Raw genomic sequence first — 22,975 nt, forward strand, 5'->3', positions numbered from 1 at the left:
AGCAATATATAACATAGTATAAAGTCGCAATGTCAAAGCTATAAAATATAAAATACTTGGGACAGCAGAGATCCTGTTTATATGATATATATATATATATATATATATATATATATATATATATATATCTCGGATATCATTACTGTGGTGATGTCACTGCTATAAAATATACCATATCTGGAGAGCAGTTACATATCATTGTCACTCCCATAAAATATAATAGATAGTTGCATTGTGATGTCACTCCTTTTATACCTGGGGAGTGATGTCACTCTTGGAAAATTGAACTGATATTTTTATAGTAATGATGTCATAATGAAATGTAACAAATCTGACCACTCCTACAGAGTTTGATGATGTCATATAACTAGAACACCAATAGTAACGTATAATTCTCACCGGGGCTGTGTACCGTGGTGACGGTGGTGGTGGTGATCAGGGTGGTGGTCGTCTCCTCCTCCCCCTCGGCAGAGGGCCCCGGGCCTCCTGTGGGTGCCGGTGATGGAGGGGTCAGGGTACTGAGAGGTGGCGGCAGAGAGAAAGCCCCACCCACGGCTGTGGTGAGGACCCCGGAGGTCTCGCTGACCCCTGCCAGAGCCAGGTCATCGGTCAACGCCACGGGGGCGCCCAGGGTGGGGATGGGGGTGGTGCCAACTGTGCGGGACACAAATCAAACATACGTGATATTAATTTTTGGTGAACAGGTCATTAGACACGTGCAGTTGGTTTATTTTCCGAATTAAAATTTGGATGAATTTTTAGTTACTCAGAAGGATCCGAATTTCCGGATTACAATAGTAACAAATTTAAATGGATTCGGAATAACGAATCTAAATTTTGTACAAAATTCGAATAGTTTTCAAATCAAATTAGAATTTCCAAAGAGAATAAAATAGAATATAAAATAAAGGAATAGAAAAGAATAGAATATAAAATAAAGGAATATAATAGAAAAGAATAGAATAGAAAATAAAATAATAAAACAGAAAAAAACAATAGACTAGAATGGAATAGAAAAAAATATAACCATCTTCCAAAATTAGAATTTTAAATAGAATACATTTGATTTCCAGTGTAATTAGATTCAAATGGAACTTTAAAAATTCAAATTGATTAGATATTGGATAGGATTTGAATGAACAAAAAGAATGAAACAAATTTAACTAAACTAATTTATGTAAATAACAAATCAAAACTAAACACATTGGCCCAGATTCAAGAAGCTATTGCGCCCGCGCAACCATAGGTTGCGCGGCGCAATAGCTGTTTTGCTCCCGCGTAGCGAATGCCCCTGATTCAGGAACATCGCTACGCGGACTGCAGCCTAGGATATGACAGACATAAGCCTCCTTATGCCTTCATATCTCAGGCTGCATTCTTGCGTTGGCCGCTAGGGGGCGCGGCCATTGTGATCGGCGTATAGTATGCAAATTGCATACTACCACCGATTCACAAAAGTTGCGCGGGCCCTGCGCACGCAAGGTACGGAGTTTCCGTACGGCGACTTTAGCGCAAGGTTGCTCCTGCTAATAGCAGGGGCAGCCAATGCTAAAGTATAGCCGCCCTTCCCGCTCGTGAAATTTAAATTTCACGTCGTTTACGTAAGTGATTCGTGAATGACACCATTCACGTTCACTTAGAAGCAAATGACGTCCTTGCGACGTCATTTGCCGCAATGCACGTCGGGAAAGTCTCCCGACGGAGCATGCGCTGTTCGCTCGGCACGGGAGCGCGCCTAATTTAAATGATTCCCGCCCCCGGCGGGATCATTTACATTAGGTGCCCTTACGCCGCGCTAATTAGCATAGCGCCCGCGCAATTTACGGAGCTACTGCTCCGTGAATCGCGGGCAAATCGAAATATTTGCGTGGGCGCAGAGCAAAAATCGTTGCCCTTTGCCCACGCAAATATTGCGCGGATCTACCTGAATCTGGGCCTTTGTTTCCGTTCTGCGCCTGTCTACAGGTCACATACAGTAGATAGACGTTTTAAAAGTAGATGCAAATCTTTACTGAATAACCTTCTAGGCTCTTGCCTGAGACAAGTGGTGGCAAGAAGAATGCCAAGGGGAGGGGCCATATCAGCCTCCCGCCCCTCTGCATGATTCCTGCCGCCGCTTATAACGAGATATATCATAAACTGGGCGTATCAACAACATAGCACAACGCGTTTCGTGTGCTAACTGCACTTCCTCAGGTCCCCATCAGAATGGAAGACCCGACATCATATATCATATAATACCCCTCCCCCCACAGGCCCTATTCCATAACAATACATTTCACATTAGATTATAACTAAAGGCAAACTTGTTGTTTTAGTGTTGGATATAGTGTAAGGAGTAGAACCCCTGTCAGGTTTTTATTCCTGTCTGTGCGGCTCCCGTTTTGGAGAATCTCCCTCTCTATTTACCAAAAGTGTAAAATATTTGGCAGATTAAACTTCTAGCTCCCAGTGGCAATGCCACCTTACATTGCCACCGGGATCCCTGCCCAGGGTTAGGTTGAGGTCTTAGGTCTTAGGTTGAGGTGAAGGGTTAGGTTGAGGTTTAGGGCTTAGGTTGAGGTGAAGGGTTAGGTTGAGGTTTAGGGCTTAGGTTGAGGTGAAGGGTTAGGTTGAGGTTTAGGGTTAGGTCTTAGGTTGAGGTGAAGGGTTGGGTTGAGGTTTAGGTCTTAGGTTGAGGTGAAGGGTTAGGTTGAGGTTTAGGTCTTAGGTTGAGGTGAAGGGTTAGGTTGAGGTTTAGGTCTTAGGTTGAGGTGAAGGGTTAGGTTGAGGTTTAGGCTTAGGTCTTAGGTTGAGGTGAAGGGTTAGGTTGAGGTTTAGGTTTAGGTCTTAGGTAGAGGTGAGGGGTTAGGTTGAGGTTTTAGGTTTAGGTCTTAGGTTGAGGTGAAGGGTTAGGTTGAGGTTTAGGTCTTAGGTTGAGGTGAAGGGTTAGGTTGAGGTCTTAGGTTGAGGTGAAGGGTTAGGTTGAGGTTTAGGGCTTAGGTTGAGGTGAAGGGTTAGGTTGAGGTTTAGGTTGAGGTGAAGGGTTAGGTTGAGGTTTAGGGTTAGGTCTTAGGTTGAGGTGAAGGGTTAGGTTGAGGTTTAGGGTTAGGTCTTAGGTTGAGGTGAAGGGTTAGGTTGAGGTTTAGGGTTAGGTCTTAGGTTGAGGTGAAGGGTTAGGTTGAGGTTTAGGTTTAGGGCTTAGGTTGAGGTGAAGGGTTAGGTTGAGGTTTAGGGCTTAGGTTGAGGTGAAGGGTTAGGTTCAAGTTTAGGGTTAGGTCTTAGGTTGAGGTGAAGGGTTAGGTTGAGGTTTAGGCTTAGGTTGAGGTGAAGGGTTAGGTTAAGGTTTAGGTTTTAGGTTGAGGTGAAGGGTTAGGTTGAGGTTTCGGTCTTAGGTTGAGGTGAAGGGTTAGGTTGAGGTTTAGGTCTTAGGTTGAGGTGAAGGGTTAGGTTGAGGTTTCGGTCTTAGGCTGAAGTTAAGGGCTAGGTTAAGGTTTAGGTTTTAGGTTGAGGTGAAGGGTTAGGTTGAGGTTAAGGTTTACGTTTTAGGTTGAGGTGAAGGGTTAGGTTTAGGTTTCGGTCTTAGGTTGAGGTGAAGGGTTAGGTTGAGGTTTAGGTCTTAGGTTGAGGTGAAGGGTTAGGTTGAGGTTTAGGTCTTAGGTTGAGGTGAAGGGTTAGGTTGAGGTTTCGGTCTTAGGCTGAAGTTAAGGGCTAGGTTAAGGTTTAGGTTTTAGGTTGAGGTGAAGGGTTAGGTTGAGGTTTAGGATTAGGTCTTAGGTTGAGGTGAAGATCTATGGGGGCACTCTGATGAGGACGCCTCTTCTCTGATGGGGACACCTGCTCTATAGAGGCACTCTCATGGGGACACTGGGTGCCAATATTCAGAATGCCAGTGGTTCTGTAGTGGGTTCAGGGCACTGCAGGGGGCTACGTGTATGCCAGTGTTACCCCCCCTCCCCCCCCCTCACTTCATCAGCCAGCAGCTCGCCATCTTCTCACCCGCAAAGAAGCTCTCCTGACCCAGGAAATCTTTCTTCATCACAGCCTGATGTACCAGCCGCTCCAGGGAGACGGGGTCCGAGCGCCCCATGGACGCTGTGTGCAGCAGTTCTGGGATGTCTGTACTCTCCTCATCCAGCAGGGGCAGTCCTGAGCAAGAGAGACAACACAGTGACGTGTTAAAGAGAACCTGTCACCAACTCTAAAGCACAGAGATTGAAATACTTACAGCTCCTGTATTCTCCTTTCTATAGATTATTTTGTATTCGTTAGGAATGTCCCTTGGAACCCTCCCTGCTAGAACAATTGATTACTAAAGGAAGAGTCAGTTTCCTAGCACAGCCCCCTCCCTCCTTGTTCCTTACAGCCAGCCCCACCCCCATTCTGGAAGTGGGTAATTATTGCAGTGCTGGCCCAGCTCCTCTGTCCTTAGCCTCACCTCCTGAGTAGTTGCCCAGAGCAGCAGAGAATAGGAATAGATAGATAGATAGATAGATAGATAGATAGATAGATAGATAGATAGATAGATAGATAGATAGATAGATAGAGATATATATTTGTCATTGACCCTCCTACTGCATGTGATATTTCTTCATACATTTGTCATTTTGCCCTCAACCTAAGACCTAAACCTAAACCTCAACCTAACCCTTCACCTCAACCTAAGACCTAAACCTCAACCTAACCCTTCACCTCAACCTAAGACCTAAACCTCAACCCAACCCTTCACCTCAACCTAAGACCTAAACCTCAACCTAACCCTTCACTTCAGCCTAAGACCTAACCCTAAACTTGAACCTAACCCTTCACCCCAACCTAAGACCTAAACCTCAACCTAACCCTTCACCTCAACCTAAGACCTAAACCTAAACCTCAACCCAACCCTTCACCTCAACCTAAGACCTAACCCTAAACTTGAACCTAACCCTTCACCTCAACCTTGTCATTGACCCTCCTACTGCATGTGATATTTCTTCATACATTTGTCATTTTGCCCTCAACCTAAGACCTAATCCTAAACCTCAACCTAACCCTTCACCTCAATCTAAGACCTAAACCTCAACCTAACCCTTCACCTCAACCTAAGACCTAAACCTAAACCTCAACCTAACCCTTCACCTCAACCTAAGACCTAAACCTCAACCTAACCCTTCACCTCAACCTAAGACCTAAACCTTAACCTAGCCCTTCACTTCAGCCTAAGACCTAACCCTAAACTTGAACCTAACCCTTCACCTCAACCTAAGACCTAAACCTCAACCTAACCCTTCACCTCAACCTAAGACCTAACCCTAAACTTTAACCTAACCCTTCACCTTAACCTAACCCTTCACCTCAACCTAAGACCTAAACCTTAATCTAACCCTTCACCTCAACCTAAGACCTAACCCTAAACTTGAACCTAACCCTTCACCTCAACCTAAGACCTAAACCTTAATCTAACCCTTCACCTCAACCTAAGACCTAACCCTAAACCTCAACCTAACCCTTCACCTCAACCTAAGACCTAAACCTAAACCTCAAACTAACCCTTCACCTCAACCTAAACCTTAACCTAAGCCTTCACTTCAGCCTAAGACATAACCCTAAACTTGAACCTAACCCTTCACCTCAACCTAAGACCTAAACCTCAACCTAACCCTTCACTTCAGCCTAAAACCTAACCCTAAACTTGAACCTAATCCTTCACCTCAACCTAAGACCTAACCCTAAACTTGAACCTAACCCTTTACCTCAACCTAAGACCTAACTCTAAACCTGAACCTAACCCTTCACCTCAACCTAACCCTAAACCTAACTGCAGCCTGCAGAGCGTGCAGACGCGGAGGGAAACCAGTGGCCAGTGCGCCCTAGGTAGTTGCCTAGTTTGCCTAGTGGTTGCACCGACCCTGTTTATCAGACCAAAAGAAAGCAAAAAATAGAAGGGCCAGAGAAGAGATACGACGGCGTATTTCCTGATACGCCGTCGTATCTCTGAGATACGATTGTCGTATCTATGCGACTGATTCATAGAATCAGTTACGCATAGATAGCCCTAAGATCCGACAGTGTTACACCGTGGGATCTTAGGCTGCAATTCTAGGCCGGCCGCTAGGTGGCGAGGCCATTGCGGTCGGCGTTGAATATGCAAATGACTAGTTACGGCGATTCACGAACGTCCGCGATGCCCGTTGATCTAAATTTACGTCGTTTCCGTAGCGATACGTGTCGTAAAGTTAAGGCTGCCTCCTAGGTGGTCTACCAATGTTAAGTATGGCCGTCGTTCCCGCATCGAAATTTTAAATTTCACGTCATTTGCGTAAGTCGTCCGTGAATGGCGCTGGACGCCATTCACGTTAACGTCAAACCAATGACGTCCTTGCGACGTCATTTAGCGCAATGCACGTCGGGTAATTTGACGGACGGAGCATGCGCAGTACGCTCGGCGCGGGAACGCGCCTAATTTAAATGGTGCCCGCCCCATTTGAATTAGGCGGGCTTGCGACCGAGCGGATTTACGTTACACCGCCGCAAGTTTACAGGTAAGAGCTTTGTGAATCAGGCACTTACGCTGTAAACCTGCGGCGGTGTAATGTAAATCAGATACGTTACGCCGCCGCTGCGTAATTGCAACGTAATTCTTTCTGAATCTGGCCCGAAGTTTCTTGTTATGTTTTAATCTTTTCTGAGAACATTGGCCCTTCACCCCCGACCCTTTTTAATTATAAATACGTGTCCTTGGCTTCCTGCTGATGTTGTAATCACATATCCCGGATTCTCTGAATTCTTCGAGATTCTCAGAAATTATCCCAGGCTCATTCTGTTTATACAAAGGTCGGGCTGACTTACACTATGGCCCAGATTCTCAAAGGGCTTACGAGGGCGCAACGCCATTTGCGCCGTCGTAAGTCCTAATCTGGGCCGTCGTATCTATGCGACTGATTCTTAGAATCAGTTACGCATAGATATCCATTAGATCCGACAGGCGTAAGGCTCTAACGCTGTCAGATCTTAAATGCAATTTTTTTTCCCGCCGCTAGGTGTCGCCTCCGTCGTTTTCCCCGTCGTCTATGCAAATTAGCTATTTACGCGAGATTCCCGAACGTACGCGCGGACGACGCAGTGAATTTATGACGTCTCCGTAAGCGTAAACTTGCCCCTGCTATATGAGGGGCAAGTTTACGAAGGTCCGTCGTATGCCACGTTAAGTATGGCGTCGGGTCAGCGTCGTCTTTTTCCGTTGTTTTCCTAAGTCGTTCGCGAATAGGACTTTACGTCAATGACGCTCACGTCGGCGTCATTGACGTTTTCCGTCGTGAGCTGGAGCATGCGCGCTGGGCTATTTTTACGCCCTGCGCATGCGCAGTTCGATCGGCGCGGAGGCGCGCTTAATTTAAATACAAGCCGCCCCCTTTGAATTACGCGGCCTTACGCCGGGCCATTTACACTACGCCGCTGCAAATTACGGAGCAAGTGCTTGGAGAATACGGCACTTGCTCCAGTAATTTGCGGCGGCGTAGTGTAAATGGCTTACGCTACGCCGCCGCGGATTCTACGAGAATCTGGCCCATAGTATATAAAATCTCATTATTTTCAGGGGGATGTCCCGACACATATTACTATAACCCAGACTTTCTCCAATCATTTTCCTGTGTAGAAACCCTTAAAATCATTTTCAGGAAACCTCTGCTAAAATGATCATACAGTGCCTACAGCCCAATGTACAATTTCCTTTACAAAAGTCTTGATTAAATGGCGGACCGCGGTCCGGAACCCAGACCGAGTAATGCTCCAGTCCAGACAGTCAGCCCGCCAGTCTGCAGCGCTAGATCCTTCCTGTACTGCCGTCAGTGGTAGCTAGCGCCACCAGTGTCCCAGCAACCAATGACGTCACTTGTGTGCCCTGTCCTCTAGAGCGAGTTTCTCCACCCAGCTCCCACCCCCTGCCGCACGCTTCTTCTTCGGGCTCCCGTCCCCCGCTGCCTGGCAGCAGGGCTTATCTATCAGGTACACCAGGGAATATAAGGATGGACACTCTATTGTAGGGGGAACTGTGTTGGAGACACATGCTCCATGTGGTACTCTAATGAGGACCACATGGACACATGGGGACATCTGATGTAAAAAGGCACTCTGACAGGGACACCTGCTCTATGGGGGCACTCTGATGGCCACACCCGATGTAAAGGGTCACTTTGATGGGGACACACTGATTAGGACACCTGTTCTTTGGGGGCACTCTGATGGGGACACCTGTTCTCTGATGGGGACACCTGCTCTATAGAGGCATTCTCATAGGGACACCTGCTCTATGGGGGCACTCTGATGGGGACACCTGTTCTCTGATGAGGACACCTGTTCAATGGAAGCACTCTGATGGGGACACCTGTTCTCTGATGGGGACACCTGCTCTATAGAGGCAATCTCATGGGGACACCTGTTCTATGGGGGCACTCTGATGGGGACACCTGTTCTCTGATGAGGACACCTGCTCTATGGGGGCACTCTGATGGGGGCACCTGTTCTCTGATGGGGATACCTACTCTATGGGGGCACTCTGATGGGGACACATGTTCTCTGATGAGGACACCTGCTCTATGGGGGCACTCTGATGGGGGCACCTGTTCTCTGATGGGGACACTCTGATGGGGACACTTGCCCTCTGATGGGGACATCTGCTCCACGGGGTACTCTAATGGGCACACCTGTTATCTGATTGGGACGCCTGCTCTCTAATGGGGACACTGTGATAGGGATACCTGCTCTCTGTTGGGGAAACTCTGATGGGGACACCTGACGTAAAAGGGCGCACTAAAAGGACAACCTGCTTTATAGGGGCACTCTGATGGCCACAGCTGATGTAAAGGGGCACTCTAATGGGGACACCTGCCCTCTGATGGGGACACTCCGATGAGGACACCTGTTCTATGGGAGCACTCTGATGGGGACACCTGCTCTATGGGGGCACTCTCATGGGGACACCTGCTCTATGGGGGCACACTCATGGGGACACCTACTCTGTGGGGACACTCTGATGGACACACCTGATGTATAGAGGCATTCTGATGGGGACACCTGCTGTCTGATGGGGACACCTGCCCTCTGATGGGGACACCTGCCCTCTGATGGGGACACCTGCTGTCTGATGGGGACACATGCCCTCTGATGGGGACACCTGCTGTCTGATGGGGACACATGCCCTCTGATGGGGACACCTGCTGTCTGATGGGGACACATGCCCTCTAATGGGGACACCTGCTCTCTAATGGGGCCACTGTGATGGGGATACCTGCCCTCTGTATGGGGAAACTATGATGGGACACCTGCTCTATGGGGGCACTCTGATGGGGATACATGCTCTCTGATGGGGACATCTGATGTAAAAGGGCACTCTGACAGGGACACCTGCTCTTTGGGAGCACTTTGATGGCCACACCCGATGTAAATGGGCACTCTGGTGTGGACACTCTGATTAGGACACCTGCTCTAAGAAATTAACTCATGTACATGAGTACACCTGCTCTATGGGGGCACTCCGATGGCCACACCTGATGTAAAGAGGCACTCTGATGGCCACACCTGCCCTCTGATGGGGACACTCTGATGAGGACACCTGCTCTATGAGGGCACTGTGATGGGCACACCTGCCCTCTGATGGGGACACTCTGATGAGGACATCTGCTCTATGGGGGCACTCTGATGGGAACAGGTGCCCTCTGATGGGGACACTCTGATGAGAACATCTGTTCTATGGGGGCACTCTGATGGGGACACCTGTTCTCTGATGGGGACACCTGTTCTATGGGAGCACTCTGATGGGGACACCTGTTCTCTGGTGGGGACACCTGCCCTCTGATTGGCACACCTGCTCTATGGGGACACTGATGGCCCCACCTGATGTAAATGGGCACTCTGATGGGGACACTCTGACGGGGATGCCTGTTCTATGGGGGCACTCTCATGGGGACACGTGACCTCTGATGGGGACACTCTGATGAGGACACCTGTTCTATGTGGGCACTCTGATTGGGACACCTGCTCTATGGGGACACTCTGATGGGCACACCTGATGTAAAGAGGTATTCTGATGGGGACACTTGCTGTCTGATGGGCACACCTGATGTAAAGGGGCACTCTGATGGGGACACACTGACGGGGATGCCTGTTCTAAAGGGAGCACTCTGATGGGGAAACCTGTTCTCTGATGGGGACACCTGCTCTATGGGGGTCCTCTCATGGGGACACATGACCCCTGATGGGGACACTCTGATGAGGACACCTGTTCTATGTGGGCACTCTGATTGGGACACCTGCTCTATGGGGACACTCTGATGGGCACACCTGATGTAAAGAGGTATTCTGATGGCGACACTTGCTGTCTGATGGGCACACCTGATGTAATGATCAACAGGACCAAACCAATGGAGTAATCTCAATGGGACGTAGACTTCAATAAAAATCGAAAATTCTTCAAGCATTGGATTATCCAATGTATGTTTTAGAGCCACTGGGTTTTACAGTATATTTAATTACTATTAATTCTGATGTGCGGCTTTGAAATCAAGCTGAAGTAGCGCAATTTCAAAGCCGCACCGGTGTGAACGTTTTTTTTTTTCTGCAGATGAGTGCAGGGGAGGGCTGGCAGGGGGGGCAGGGTGGAAACTTCCCCCCGGGCTGGTGACACTATGCACAGTCACCAACCACCACTACCAAATGCTGTTTTTGCAGAGCAGGAATATGCCTGCTGGAGCACTATTAACACAGGTCACGGCCGCTGCTCACCTTCCACTGTGCAGCCGTGCCTGTGTTAGCTCCGAGGTAGATGGCTGCAGAGCTGAGCTATGTCTCGTCTCACACATAGCTCAGCCTCAACGCACACCAGCGCTGACATCCCCTCCTCTCTCTGCACAGACACAAGGAAAGATAGAGCTCATCTTCTCCTTCTGAGTCTGCCCTGCCCACACTCCCCGGGCATGTGTGGGCACTGGACAGGAAGTTTCAACCCAAAAAAGCATCAGAAAGCCTGCCTGCGCCTCAGCCTCCATCCTGGAAAGCTCACACTCTCTAGTCTCTCCTGCCTCCCAGTGTATAAAAAAGGGGTGCTCTGTGGACTTTTTTAAAGGGGAGGGGGCAGGCTTTGGTGAGCAGAGACCCTCTTTACCCTCTTTACACAATAGCCCACAGCATGCACCCTTAAATCAAGTTTCCCAGAACACCCCTTACATCAGATCTGATGTATATGGGGTCTGTGCGGACTCTGATGAAAGGGGAGGCCTCTGCGCGGACTCTTGTGATCATGAAAAATCTTAGACTGTTTTCCTCGATCCATCACTTTTCCACGCTCTATGGGCCATTTGACTGGACTTGCCCCCCAGGCCTAAGGATGCCAGCCCTCCCCTGAATCAATGGCAGTTCTTCTGCAGATGGATACAGCCAAGTCAAGAGGAACAGTCCCTTGTAGGTATAGAAGGAAACATTGGTGGTCAAGAGGAATAAATGGCAGTTCTTCTGCAGATGGATACAGCCAAGTCAAGGGTTACCTTTAAAAATAACCTGTGTGTCACTAGTAAGTATTGAAGGAAACAGTGGTGGTCATGAGGAATCAATGGCAGTTATTCTGCAGATGGATACAGCCAAGTCAAGTGTCAAGAGGAACAGTCCCTTGTAGGTATAGAAGGAAACATTGGTGGTCAAGAGGAATAAATGGCAGTTCTGCTGCAGATGGATACAGCCAAGTCAAGTGTCAAGAGGAACAGTCCCTTGTAGGTAAAGAAGGAAACATTGGTGGTCAAGAGGAATAAATGGCAGTTCTTCTGCAGATGGATACAGCCAAGTCAAGGGTTACCTTTAAAAATAACCTGTGTGTCACTAGTAAGTATTGAAGGAAACAGTGGTGGTCATGAGGAATCAATGGCAGTTCTTCTGCAGATGGATACAGCCAAGTCAAGTGTCACCTTTAAAGAGAGCCTGTCACTAGTAGGTACTGAGATTTATATACCAACTGCAGATGTATACAGCCAAGTCAAGTGTTACCTTTCAAGAGGACTTGTCACTTATTTGTATTGAATGAAATAATTGTGATCATGAGGAATAAAATTACAGTTCTTCTGCAGATGGATACAGCCAAGTCAAGTCTCAAGAGAAAGAGTCTCTAGTAAGTATTAAATGAAACAATGGTGGTCAAGAGGAATAAATGGCATCCGCTAGGATAGCTTTTACATGATGTATATATGAGAAAAGAAAAAAGGGTTCCCCTGGGTGGACTTTTAAGGCACTAATAGTATTTCAAGATATACGGGATATTGAGAGTAAAAAAATAGTTTTATTCACAATTGTACATATTTATCAAAAAAATGAAATATTGAATTAAAATATACAGTTCCAATGATTGTCACCATATAAGTAAATACATGAAGAACCTTCTGTACACCCTAATGAGTCAGCTGGTTCACTAACACTGAAAAGGTGGAGCTTGGTCAAGCCATGTAGCTGGGAACACCAATGAGAAGCCATGTAGCTGGGAACACCAATGAGAAGCCATGTAGCTGGGAACACCAATGAGAAGCCATGTAGCTGGGAACACCAATGAGAAGCCATGTAGCTGGGAACACCAATGAGAAGCCAGGTAGCTGGGAACATCACTAAAAAAGTATAACTCTCTGTGACGTCATCACTTTCTGGACAAGATGAATGGAGGTTTGTTAACACAAAACGACCCCCTCCATATTTCATAAGAGTACATACCGACGCTAGTAAGGTTAATAATGAGTCAGCTGGTTCATTGACACCATCACTTGCTGAATAAATGAACCTCGGTCAAGCCTTGTAGCTGCAGACATCACTGTGATGTCATAACATTCTGGAGAGCAGATAGACCGAATGGAATTTGGCCAACACAAAATGACTGCCTCCATGTCTATACTAGTAAATACTAGTAAAATTATCAATTAGTCAGCTGGTTTATTGACACCTTCACTTACTGAACGAAGGAAGCTCGGTCTAGTCTTGTAGCTGGGAGCGTCACTGTGATGTCACAACTTTTTGGAGAGCTGATAGACCGAATAGAATTTGGCCAACACAAAATTACATCCTTAATTTTTATAAGAGTACATATCATATCTAGCTAGTAACGTTATCAATGAGTCAGCTGGTTCATTTACACCATCACTTCCTGGACGGATGGAGCTCAACCAAGCCTTGTAGCTGCAGACATCACTGTGATGTCATCACTTTCTGAAGAGCTGATAGGCCGATTGGAATTTGGCCAACACAAAATGACTGCCTCCGTTTTTTGTAAGAGTACATGTCAATGCTAGTGACGTTATCAATGAGTCAGCTGGTTTATTTACACCATCACTTTCTGAGCAAAGTAGCTTGGCCAAGCCTTTTAGCTACAGACATCACTGTGATGTCATAACTTCTGAAGAGCTGAGAGGCCAAATGCAATTTGGCCAACACAAAATGACATCCTAAATTTTTCTAAGAGTACCTTTCATAGCTAGTAACATTATCAATGAGTCAGCAATCAATGAACGAATGGAGCTTGGCCAAGCCTTGTAGCTGTAGACATCACTGTGATGTCATTACTTTCTGAAGAGCCGATATGCCAAATGGAAGTTGGCCAACACAAAATGACTGCCTCCAATTTTCAAAAGAGTACATGTCAATGCAAAGTAACGTTATCAATGAGTCGGCTTGTTTATTGACACCATCACTTTCGGAACTAATGGAGCTTGGCCAAGCCTTGTAGCTGCAAACATCACTGTGATGTCATAACTTTCTAAAGCGATAATATGCCAAATGGAATTTGGCCAACACAAAATGACTGCCCCCAATTTTCATAAGAGGACATGTCAATGCTAAGTAACGTTATCAATGAGTTGGCTGGTTTATTGACACCATCACTTCCTGAACGAATGGAGCTCACTTTCTGAACCAACGGTGCTTGGCCAAGCCTTGTAGCTGCAGATATCACTGTGATGTCATAACTTTCTAAAGCGATAATATGCCAAATGGAATTTGGCCAACACAAAATGACTGCCCCCAATTTTCGTAAGAGTACATGTCAATGCTAAGTAACGTTATCAATGAGTTGGCTGGATTATTGACACCATCACTTCCTGAACGAATGGAGCTCACTTTCTGAACCAATGGAGCTTGGCCAAGCCTTGTACCTGCAGATATCACTGTGATGTCATAACTTTCTAAAGAGCTAATATGCCAAATGGAATTTGGCCAACACAAAATGACTGCCTCCAATTTTCGTAAGAGGACATGTTAATGCTAAGTAACGTTATCAATGAGTTGGCTGGTTTATTGACACCATCACTTCCTGAACGAATGGAGCTCACTTTCTGAACCAACGGAGCTTGGCCAAGCCTTGTAGCTGCAGATATCACTGTGATGTCATAACTTTCTAAAGAGCTAATATGCCAAATGGAATTTGGCCAACACAAAATGACTGCCTCCAATTTTCGTAAGAGTACATGTCAATACTAAGTAACGTTATCAATGAGTCGGCTTGTTTATTGACACCATCACTTCTGGAACTAATGGAGCTTGACCAAGCCTTGTTGCTGGGAGCGTCACTAAAGGAATCACACCTCCTTGTGATGCCTTCACACTCTGGAGAGCCGATAGGCCGAAAAGAGAGATCAGGGACACAAAATGGAGGCCTTTGCTCCGTTCACACTTCAAAATAACTCTACTCCTGAGGACGCAGATAAGAGTTAAAAAAGTCATAGGCCCCCCCCTCAACAATATGGAAGCCAAGTCATCTCAGGTTCACTTTACAGCAATCATTTTGTTCCATCCAACACTGCCTGCTAGCATTCCACCAGGACCAGTGACATCACTAAAAAAAATAAGACCCCCTTTGGTGATGTCATTCCCTTCCCAGGCAGCTGATAGGCCGAATGGAGGCTGGCAACACAAAATGGCTTCCGGCATGCTGGCCAGGTACACCTGTTTGCTGGCCCCCGCTTTCCTAACACTGCCTATTTCTGTCCCCCCTCTTCTCTTCTCACATCGGAGAGGAGACAGAACTGGGCGGAGGTGACACTTCTAAACACATACATTATAACGTGACAGAGGGGGGAGCGCAGGAGCGAGGGGAGGAAAATGACTGAGCAATATAGACACCAAACGAGCAGGCTGATTGAATTATCTCCCGCAGAGACGTGACAGAAGGGCGGCATTCTACCAGATAACCTAACTCCGGGGGTGAGGGGGGGGGGGGGCCCGGGGAGACAAGCTCGTTACACCGTCTGCTCTTCATGTACACAAGCACTCTTTAACCCCTTCCACGCCGCGCAGGCCTGCGGCGCATGCTACACCACCACCCCTCCATCCCCCCCACCACAGCCACATGCGTCCAACCGCGTAGAAACCGCGAGACATGCAACCACAGCCCAGCGATCCATCTTAAGCATAAATCTATAGAGAATGTCGCCTTTCCCGTGCCCGTCGCACATTCTATATATCGGCACAGTAACCAGCAATCCATTACGGCAACAAACAAAGACAAAAGAGAAAGCGGAGGGGCCCCCTTTTTTTTCCCTCTACGTACGCTGCAGGCAATAAAGACACTGCACCTATACGTGATACATACACATCTATACATATACACACACACACCTATATATTCATATTTATACGGGTACGTATGCCTAAAAATCGGCACGGCTTGCCTCTGAATGCTCAATGACACCCATGCAAAAAAAAATACCCCAAATGCCTATTGCATTAAAATTCCTATGCAGCAGCAGAACATTTAATGCAAAGCAACCATCTTTTTCTTATTGATTTTTTTGCACGTGTGGCGGATTTAACCCAAGCCCCCCCCCCCCCCCGTAAAAATGAAGATGCATGTGTTTTTTCTATTTTTTTTTTTTTATGGTTAATGGGGTGTGCATGTGCAATGTATGGACGGACGCGCAGGGTCTGCACCCACATGCATGTAGCATTGCAGCAAAACGAACGGTTCCCCCCCCCCCTCCGCCCCCCGGTCGTCGTCCCCCACCCCCCCTCACCTTGTACGGTAGCCAGGAGAAGCAGAGGGGAGAGGATCCGGGAGATGGGGCTGACACCAGACATCCTGCCCTCCGGATTTTACCCCAAGGCAGGGGGGGGGGGGGGCGCTGAGTGGTACGGAGGGATGCTGTGTATCCAGGGAGACCGGAGCGCCACCAGCTGCTGGAAAGGATTTGCCGAGACGATCAGAGCCACATCCACCGCCTTGTGTCTTATGGGAAAGGTGCAACCTTCTCCCACCTACCAGAGATGAAGCCTTCCCCCCACCCTCCCTCTCTTGTCCCCTATGGGGGGGATCCAGATGAAGGGCTAAAGGGGCTCTCTGATGGAGTGGATGCTGATGCTGATGCTGCTGCTGGTGCTGATGTTGCTTCTGCTCGGTGGGCTCTGACAGCTGAAGGTGATGCTTCGCCCAGGGGCTGAATCAATATGAGTTTTAGGAGGGGAGAGGCGTGCGGGTGGGGGGATGGACAGGAAGCGTGCAGACAGATGGGACCCCGGCTCAGCCTTGTCCCCTCTGGGGATAGGGACCGGGAGGGATTAACCCTTTGTCCTATTTAATCTATTATCCGATGCGTGTTCACACCTTCAAAGAGGAACGCCCTCCGTGTAATCACGTCTTATGGCATTTTTCATGCACATGGGCGTTTTTTTTTTTTAACCTTTCTTTTTCTTTTTTTTTTCGTTTGCTTGTGTTCCTGCCTGTGATAAGCTCGCAAGACTTACACGACTTTTAGCAGCGCAAACACAGTGTGGGTACAGCGGTGGCGTACAGCTGCGTTTAACACTTGTGAACCTGTTATGTGCAACGACATCATGCCTTTATGTGATAGCGGGGTGAACGCAAAAATAAAGTCAGTTATTTATACATTCTATTACAGCGCGCTAACACATTTTATGGTCATGAATTTTAACATTGAATATCATTTTTTTTTGTTAGATTTTGATTGGATTTTTTTTTAAATAACTGTTGATATATAAATATATGTATGTCTATTATCCGATGCGTTCACGCCTTTCAAGAGGAACGCCCTCCGTGTTATCACGTCTTATGGCATTTTTCATGCACATTGTTTTTTTTTTCCCTTTCTTTTTTTCTTTTTTTTTTTCCCTTTCTTTTTTTCTTTTTTTTTTTTCCTTTCTTTTTTTTTTTCTCTCGTTTGTTTGTGTTCCTGCCTGTGATAAGCTTTTAACCACTTCATTACTGGGCACTTAAACCCCCTTCATGCCCAGACCAGTTTTCAGCTTTCAGCGCTGACGCATTTTGAATGACAATTGCGCGGTCATACCCAAATTTTATTTTTTTATAATTTTTTCCCCACAAATAGAGCTTTCTTTTGGTGGTATTTGATCAGCTCTGCGGTTTTTATTTTTTGCTTTTAAACAAAAAAGACAGAAAATTTTGAAAAAAAAAAAAACACAATTAGCCGGATTCAGGTATACTTACGACGGCGTATCAGTAGATACGCCGTCGTAAGTCCGAATCCGCGCCGTCGTATCTTTAAGCATATTCTCAAACTGAGATACGCTTAACTGTTGTTAACATACGACCGGCGTAAGTCTCCTACGCCGTCGTATCTTAGCTGCATATTTACGCTGGCTGCTAGGGGCGTGTACGTGGATTTACGCCGAGAATATGTAAATGAGCTAGATACGCCTATTCACGAACGTACGTACGCCCGTCGCGTCGTAGTAAGATACGACGCTTACGTAAGGCGTTTTTCAGGCGTGAAGATAAACCACCTAAAAGATGGCGCAGCCTATGTTAAGTATGGACGTCGGAACAGCCGTCGAATTTCACGTCGTTTGCGTAAGTCGTACGTGAATAGGGCTGGGCGTAGGTTACGTTCACGTCGAAAGCATTGACTATTTGCGATGTGATTTTGAGCATGCGCACTGGGATACGTCCACGGGCGGCGCATGCGCCGTTCGTTAGGCGCGTCATTTACATGGGGTCACGATTCATTACCATACAACACGCCCACTACCAGCCTACTTTGAATTACGCGGGGTTACGTTGGCCCATTTACGCTACGCCGACGTAACTTAGGGAGCAAGTGTTTTGTGAATACAGTACTTGCCTTACTATGTTACGTCGGCGTAGTGCAAATGGGATGCGATACGCCGAACTAAAGAAGCGCCGCTCTACCTGAATCCAGCTATACATTTTTTTACTTTTTGATATAATAATATCCCAACTTTTTTTTCCCTCAGTTTAGGCCGATACGTATTCTTCTACATATTTTTGGTAAAAAAATAATCGCAATAAGCGCTTATTGATTGGTTTGCGCAAAAGTTATAGCGCCTACAAAATTTATGAATTGTTTTTTCTTTTTTCTTTTTTACTAGTAATAGCGGCGATCTGTGATTTTTGTCAGGCCTGCGATATAACGGCGGACACATCGGACACTTTTGACATTATTTTGGAACCATTCACATTTACACAGCGAACAGTGCTATAGTAATGCACTAATTACTGTATAAATGTGACTGGCAGGGAAGGGGTTAACACTAGGGGGCGAGGAAGGGGTTAAATGTATTCCGTGGGTGTGATTCTTACTGTGGGGGGAGGGGGCTGACTGGGGGAGGTGACCGATCGTTGTTCCTATGTACAAGGGACACAGCATCGGTCTCCTCTCTCCCTGACAGGACGTGGAGCTCTGTGTTTAAACACAGAGCTCCAAGTCCCTGCTGTCACCGCCAATCGCGGGTACCTGGCGGACATCGCGGCCGCCAGGCACGCGCATCGGCATCTCAGCGATGCGCCGGGCACAGTTTTTCCCCGCTGCGCGCCCCCAGCGGCACGCGCAGGGAATGCAAATAGAAGGACGTCCAGGGACGTCCACCCGGCAGTTGAGAGCCGCACTGTGGACGTCTTTCGTCTACAGCGTGGGTCTCAAGTGGTTAAGACTTATGCCACTTACACACGACCGAGAAAAATGCAATTGTTTTAAACTGGTCGTTAAAAACGATCGTGTGTGGGCTCCAGAGCATCTTTCTCGTCGTGAAAAATGGGCATTAAAAATTTAGAACATGCTCTATTTTTTCTCGTCGTTTTTCACGTTGTCGTGTGTAGGCTTTAACGACGGGAAAAAAACGTGCATGCTCAGAAGCAAGTTATGAGACGGGAGCGCTCGTTCTGGTCAATCTAGCGTTTGTAATGGAGATAGCACATTCATCACGCTGTAACGTGACTGAAAAGCACGAAGACTGAAAAGCGCGAATTGTCTCTCACCAAACTTTTACTAACACAAAATCAGCCCCAAGGGTGGCGCCATCCGAATGGAACTTCCCCTTTAATGTGCCATCGTACTTGTTGTACGTCACCGCGCTTTGCCCCAACCTTTTTCCTTTCACGATCGTGTGTACGCAAGGCAGGCTTGACAAGAATCACGTCGAGAAAAACATCCTTTTTTCCATGACATTAAAAACGGCTGTGTGTACGCGGCATTACACTACTTATAGTATATATAAAATGTACCATATTAAGAAAATATATATAATAAAAAAAAAATATATATATATATATATATATATATATATATATACACACATATATATATATTTTTTTATTATATATATTTTCTTAATATGGTACATTTTATTCATATATATATATATCTATATATAGATAGATAGATAGATATAAAGATAGATAGATAGATATAAAGATATAGAGATAGATAGATAGATAGATAGATAGATATAGAGATATAGAGATAGATAGATAGATAGATAGATAGATAGATAGATAGATAGATAGATAGATAGATAGATAGATAGATAGATAGATAGATAGATAGATAGATAGATAGATAGATAGATAGATAGATAGATAGATAGATAGATAGATAGAAAATGTATCATATTAAAAAATATATATAATTAAAAAAATGTTTTATTATATTTTTATATATATACATATATGATTTCGATCTGCTTTTTAAAATAACTTTGTTGATATATATGTATAGAATAGGTGTATATAAAATATATATAAAATATATTGTATAACTATAATTTATATACATACAGTATATATCATTTAATTTTTTTTACATTTTATAGCTATTGATATAACACCGACAATTAACGCAGCGCTTTACATACTGTACGTTTCCATCAGTCCCCGCCCTGAAGGAGCTTACAATCTAACAGGTGGCCATACACACTTCGAATTTTTTATTTATTCTTTGATGCGATTTAGTTCACATTTGTAGCGCTATACAAGTTATTCACTCACTCACTCAATCCAATCGATCTGAACATTGGAATGTGCAAAAAAAAATAAAAAAAATCGAATGGCCATCACTTCCCTTTTGATCGATTTAGACTCAATCACGATCGCATTTGATCAGCCAGAGTGAAAATTACCAATCGTTTTGCCTCGATCGGCAGCCCTAAGATACTGGCCCGGATTCAGATAGCCTTTACGCCGGCGTATCTAATGATACACCACGTAAGAGCTACGAAGCGCCGGCGTATCTTCTTTCTGTATTCAGAAAGCAAGATACGCCAGAATTTTACTACGATACCACCGGCGTAAGTCTCTTACACCGTCGTATCTTAGGCTGCATATTTACGCTGGCCGCTAGGTGGCGCTTCCGTAGATTTCCGCATTGAATATATAAATTAGGTAGATACGCCGATTCAGAAACGTACGTCCGCCCGGCGCATTTTTTTACGTCGTTTACGTAAGGCTTTTTCCAGCGTACAGTTACCCCTGCTATATGAGGGGTATCCTATGTTAAGTATGGACGTCGTTCCCGCGTCGAATTTTGAAAATGTTACGTCGTTTGCGTAAGTCGTTCGCGAATAGGGCTGTACGTAAGTTACGTTCACGTCTAAAGCATTGACGATTTGCGGCGTAATTTCGAGCATGCGCACTGGGATTCTTTCACGAACGGCGTAAAATACGTCAAATACGTGGGGTCACAGTGAATTTAGGTAAAACACGCCCACATCATCCACATTTGAATTAGGCGGGCTTACGCCGGACCACATAAGTTACGCCGCCGTAACATAGGGCGCAAGTTCTTTCTGAATACGGAACTTGCGCCCTAATTTACAGCGGCGTAACGTATGTGAGATACATTATGCCCCGCGGAAAGATACACCAAATGTATCTGAATCCGGCCCCATATGTATAGAAGAACATTAATGGCAACCAGCCAACCAACATGTGGTCTGGAAATATAATCCTAGATCAGGGGTCTCGAAAAACTACAAGTCCCATGAGGCATTGCAAGGCTGACAGTTACAAGCAGGACTCCCACAGGCAGAGGCATGATGGGACTTTCGCAACAGCTGGAGGGCCGCCACTTTGCGACCCCTGTCCTAGATGTAATAAAAACACTAAAAAATACACAATAAAATGGTGAACTCTGATGTAGTGAGTAAAACCATCTGCAGGAGAATGGGTGCACATATATATATATATAGATCTATCTCTCTTTATATATATATATCACTGTCAATGTACGCAGTGCTTTACATACTGTATAACATCAGCCCCTGCCCTTACAATCCAAGGTCTTGCGTGCAAATACATTTTATGGCATGCCAGGAATTTTTTCGCGTTGAATCGATTTCAATTTTTTTTAATTGGATTCCGGTCATCTTTTTTAATAGCTTAGTTGATATATATTGTTTCATTTTATTTCTTATATACATTTTTTTTTTATTGCCAACAATTTACACTTTACATACTGTATAACATCAGTCCCTGCCCTTTAACCACTTCAGTCCCGAAAGATTTTGGCTGCTCAATGACCGGGGCCATTTTTTTGCAATTTCGGCACTGCGTCGCTTTAACTGACAACTGCGCGGTCGTGCGACGCTGTACCCAAACAACATTGACGTCCTTTTTTTTCCCCACAAGTAGAGATTTCTTGATAGGCAGCACTGATCTGTGGCACTGATTATGAGACACTGATGGGCATTGATGGGTGGCACTGGTGGGCATTGATGGGTGGCACTGTGAGCACTGGTAGGTGGCACTGTAGGCAGTGGCACTGGTAGCTGGCACTGGTGGGTACTGATAGGTGGCGAAGGTGGGTGGCACAGTGATCACTGGCAGCTGACACTGGTGGGCACAGAATATGCAGCCGCGGCCTTCTGTGCGAGGGACCGCTGACGGCGTGAGAGAAAATAAAATACCGATTACTGAGCTTCTATTTACATCACGTGATCAGCCGTCATTAGCTGATAGCTGATCACGTGGTATAGGGTCGGGATCGACCCCTTACTCGGATCTGTGATCAGCCGTGTCTCATAGACTCGATGATCACAGAGCGCGCCGCTCGCGACCCGCAGGGACGTGCAGACAGCGCTCGCTCTGGAGGACGTCCATGGACGCCCTCCCGGCAGTTAAGGCCCGCGCTGTCGCCGTCTTTCGGTTATAGCGCAGGCGGCAAGTAGTTAATTTAGTATAAATTCCAATTAGAGGTATTTATGTAGCGCCAACAATTTACACAGCGCTTTACATACTGTACATTCACAACAGTCCCTATGTCACGTGCATACAAGGCCAATTTAGACAAGGGGCCCATTAACCAGCCTGCTTGTTTTTTGGTATTGCTGACAAATGGCACAGAATGGATGGACACTCACGTCAGACCCCCGCGCCCCATTGATAGACAAAGGAAAACCTGGGGGGAAACCTGCTGGGAGCCGAGCCCTTGAACTCAGCGCTGCAAGTCGGCATGCTAACCACTCAGCCACCAAACACCGCAGGAAAACCCTCCGACACACACAAAGATATAATTAAATCTCAAACACAGCGACGTGGACAATAAGCGGCGTCTTGCCTTTACGCACTTTTCTTTTTTGGGCGTCTAGTCAAACGCCGGCATGACTACTAAACCCCGAGTCTTCTCCTGGAGGCTGGAAGGGAACTGAGGCTGAAAATAGTTTAATATGTTCTCTGCCAAAGGCCCCGGCCGCGATTATTAACACTTATTTAACAAGGCGAGTGGCGTCACCT

At 46.1% G+C, this 22,975-nt stretch overlaps 1 protein-coding gene across 1 annotated transcript in view; it reads right to left on the bottom strand.

Moving 5' to 3' along the window:
* SEZ6L2 (seizure related 6 homolog like 2) overlaps positions 1-16,478 on the bottom strand; it is a 61,838-nt gene extending 45,360 nt beyond the window's left edge. The window contains exons 1-3 of the mRNA XM_040356128.1: positions 15,990-16,478; positions 3,979-4,128; positions 400-654 (exon numbers count right to left, since the gene is read on the bottom strand). Coding sequence (XP_040212062.1) covers positions 400-654; positions 3,979-4,128; positions 15,990-16,053 — 469 coding nt within the window. The 5' untranslated portion in view covers positions 16,054-16,478. The remainder of the gene's footprint in view (positions 1-399; positions 655-3,978; positions 4,129-15,989) is intronic.
* Positions 16,479-22,975: the final 6,497 nt, after the last annotated feature.

Source organism: Rana temporaria, chromosome 6 (genome assembly GCF_905171775.1).
Source record: "Rana temporaria chromosome 6, aRanTem1.1, whole genome shotgun sequence".
NCBI lineage: Eukaryota > Metazoa > Chordata > Amphibia > Anura > Ranidae > Rana > Rana temporaria.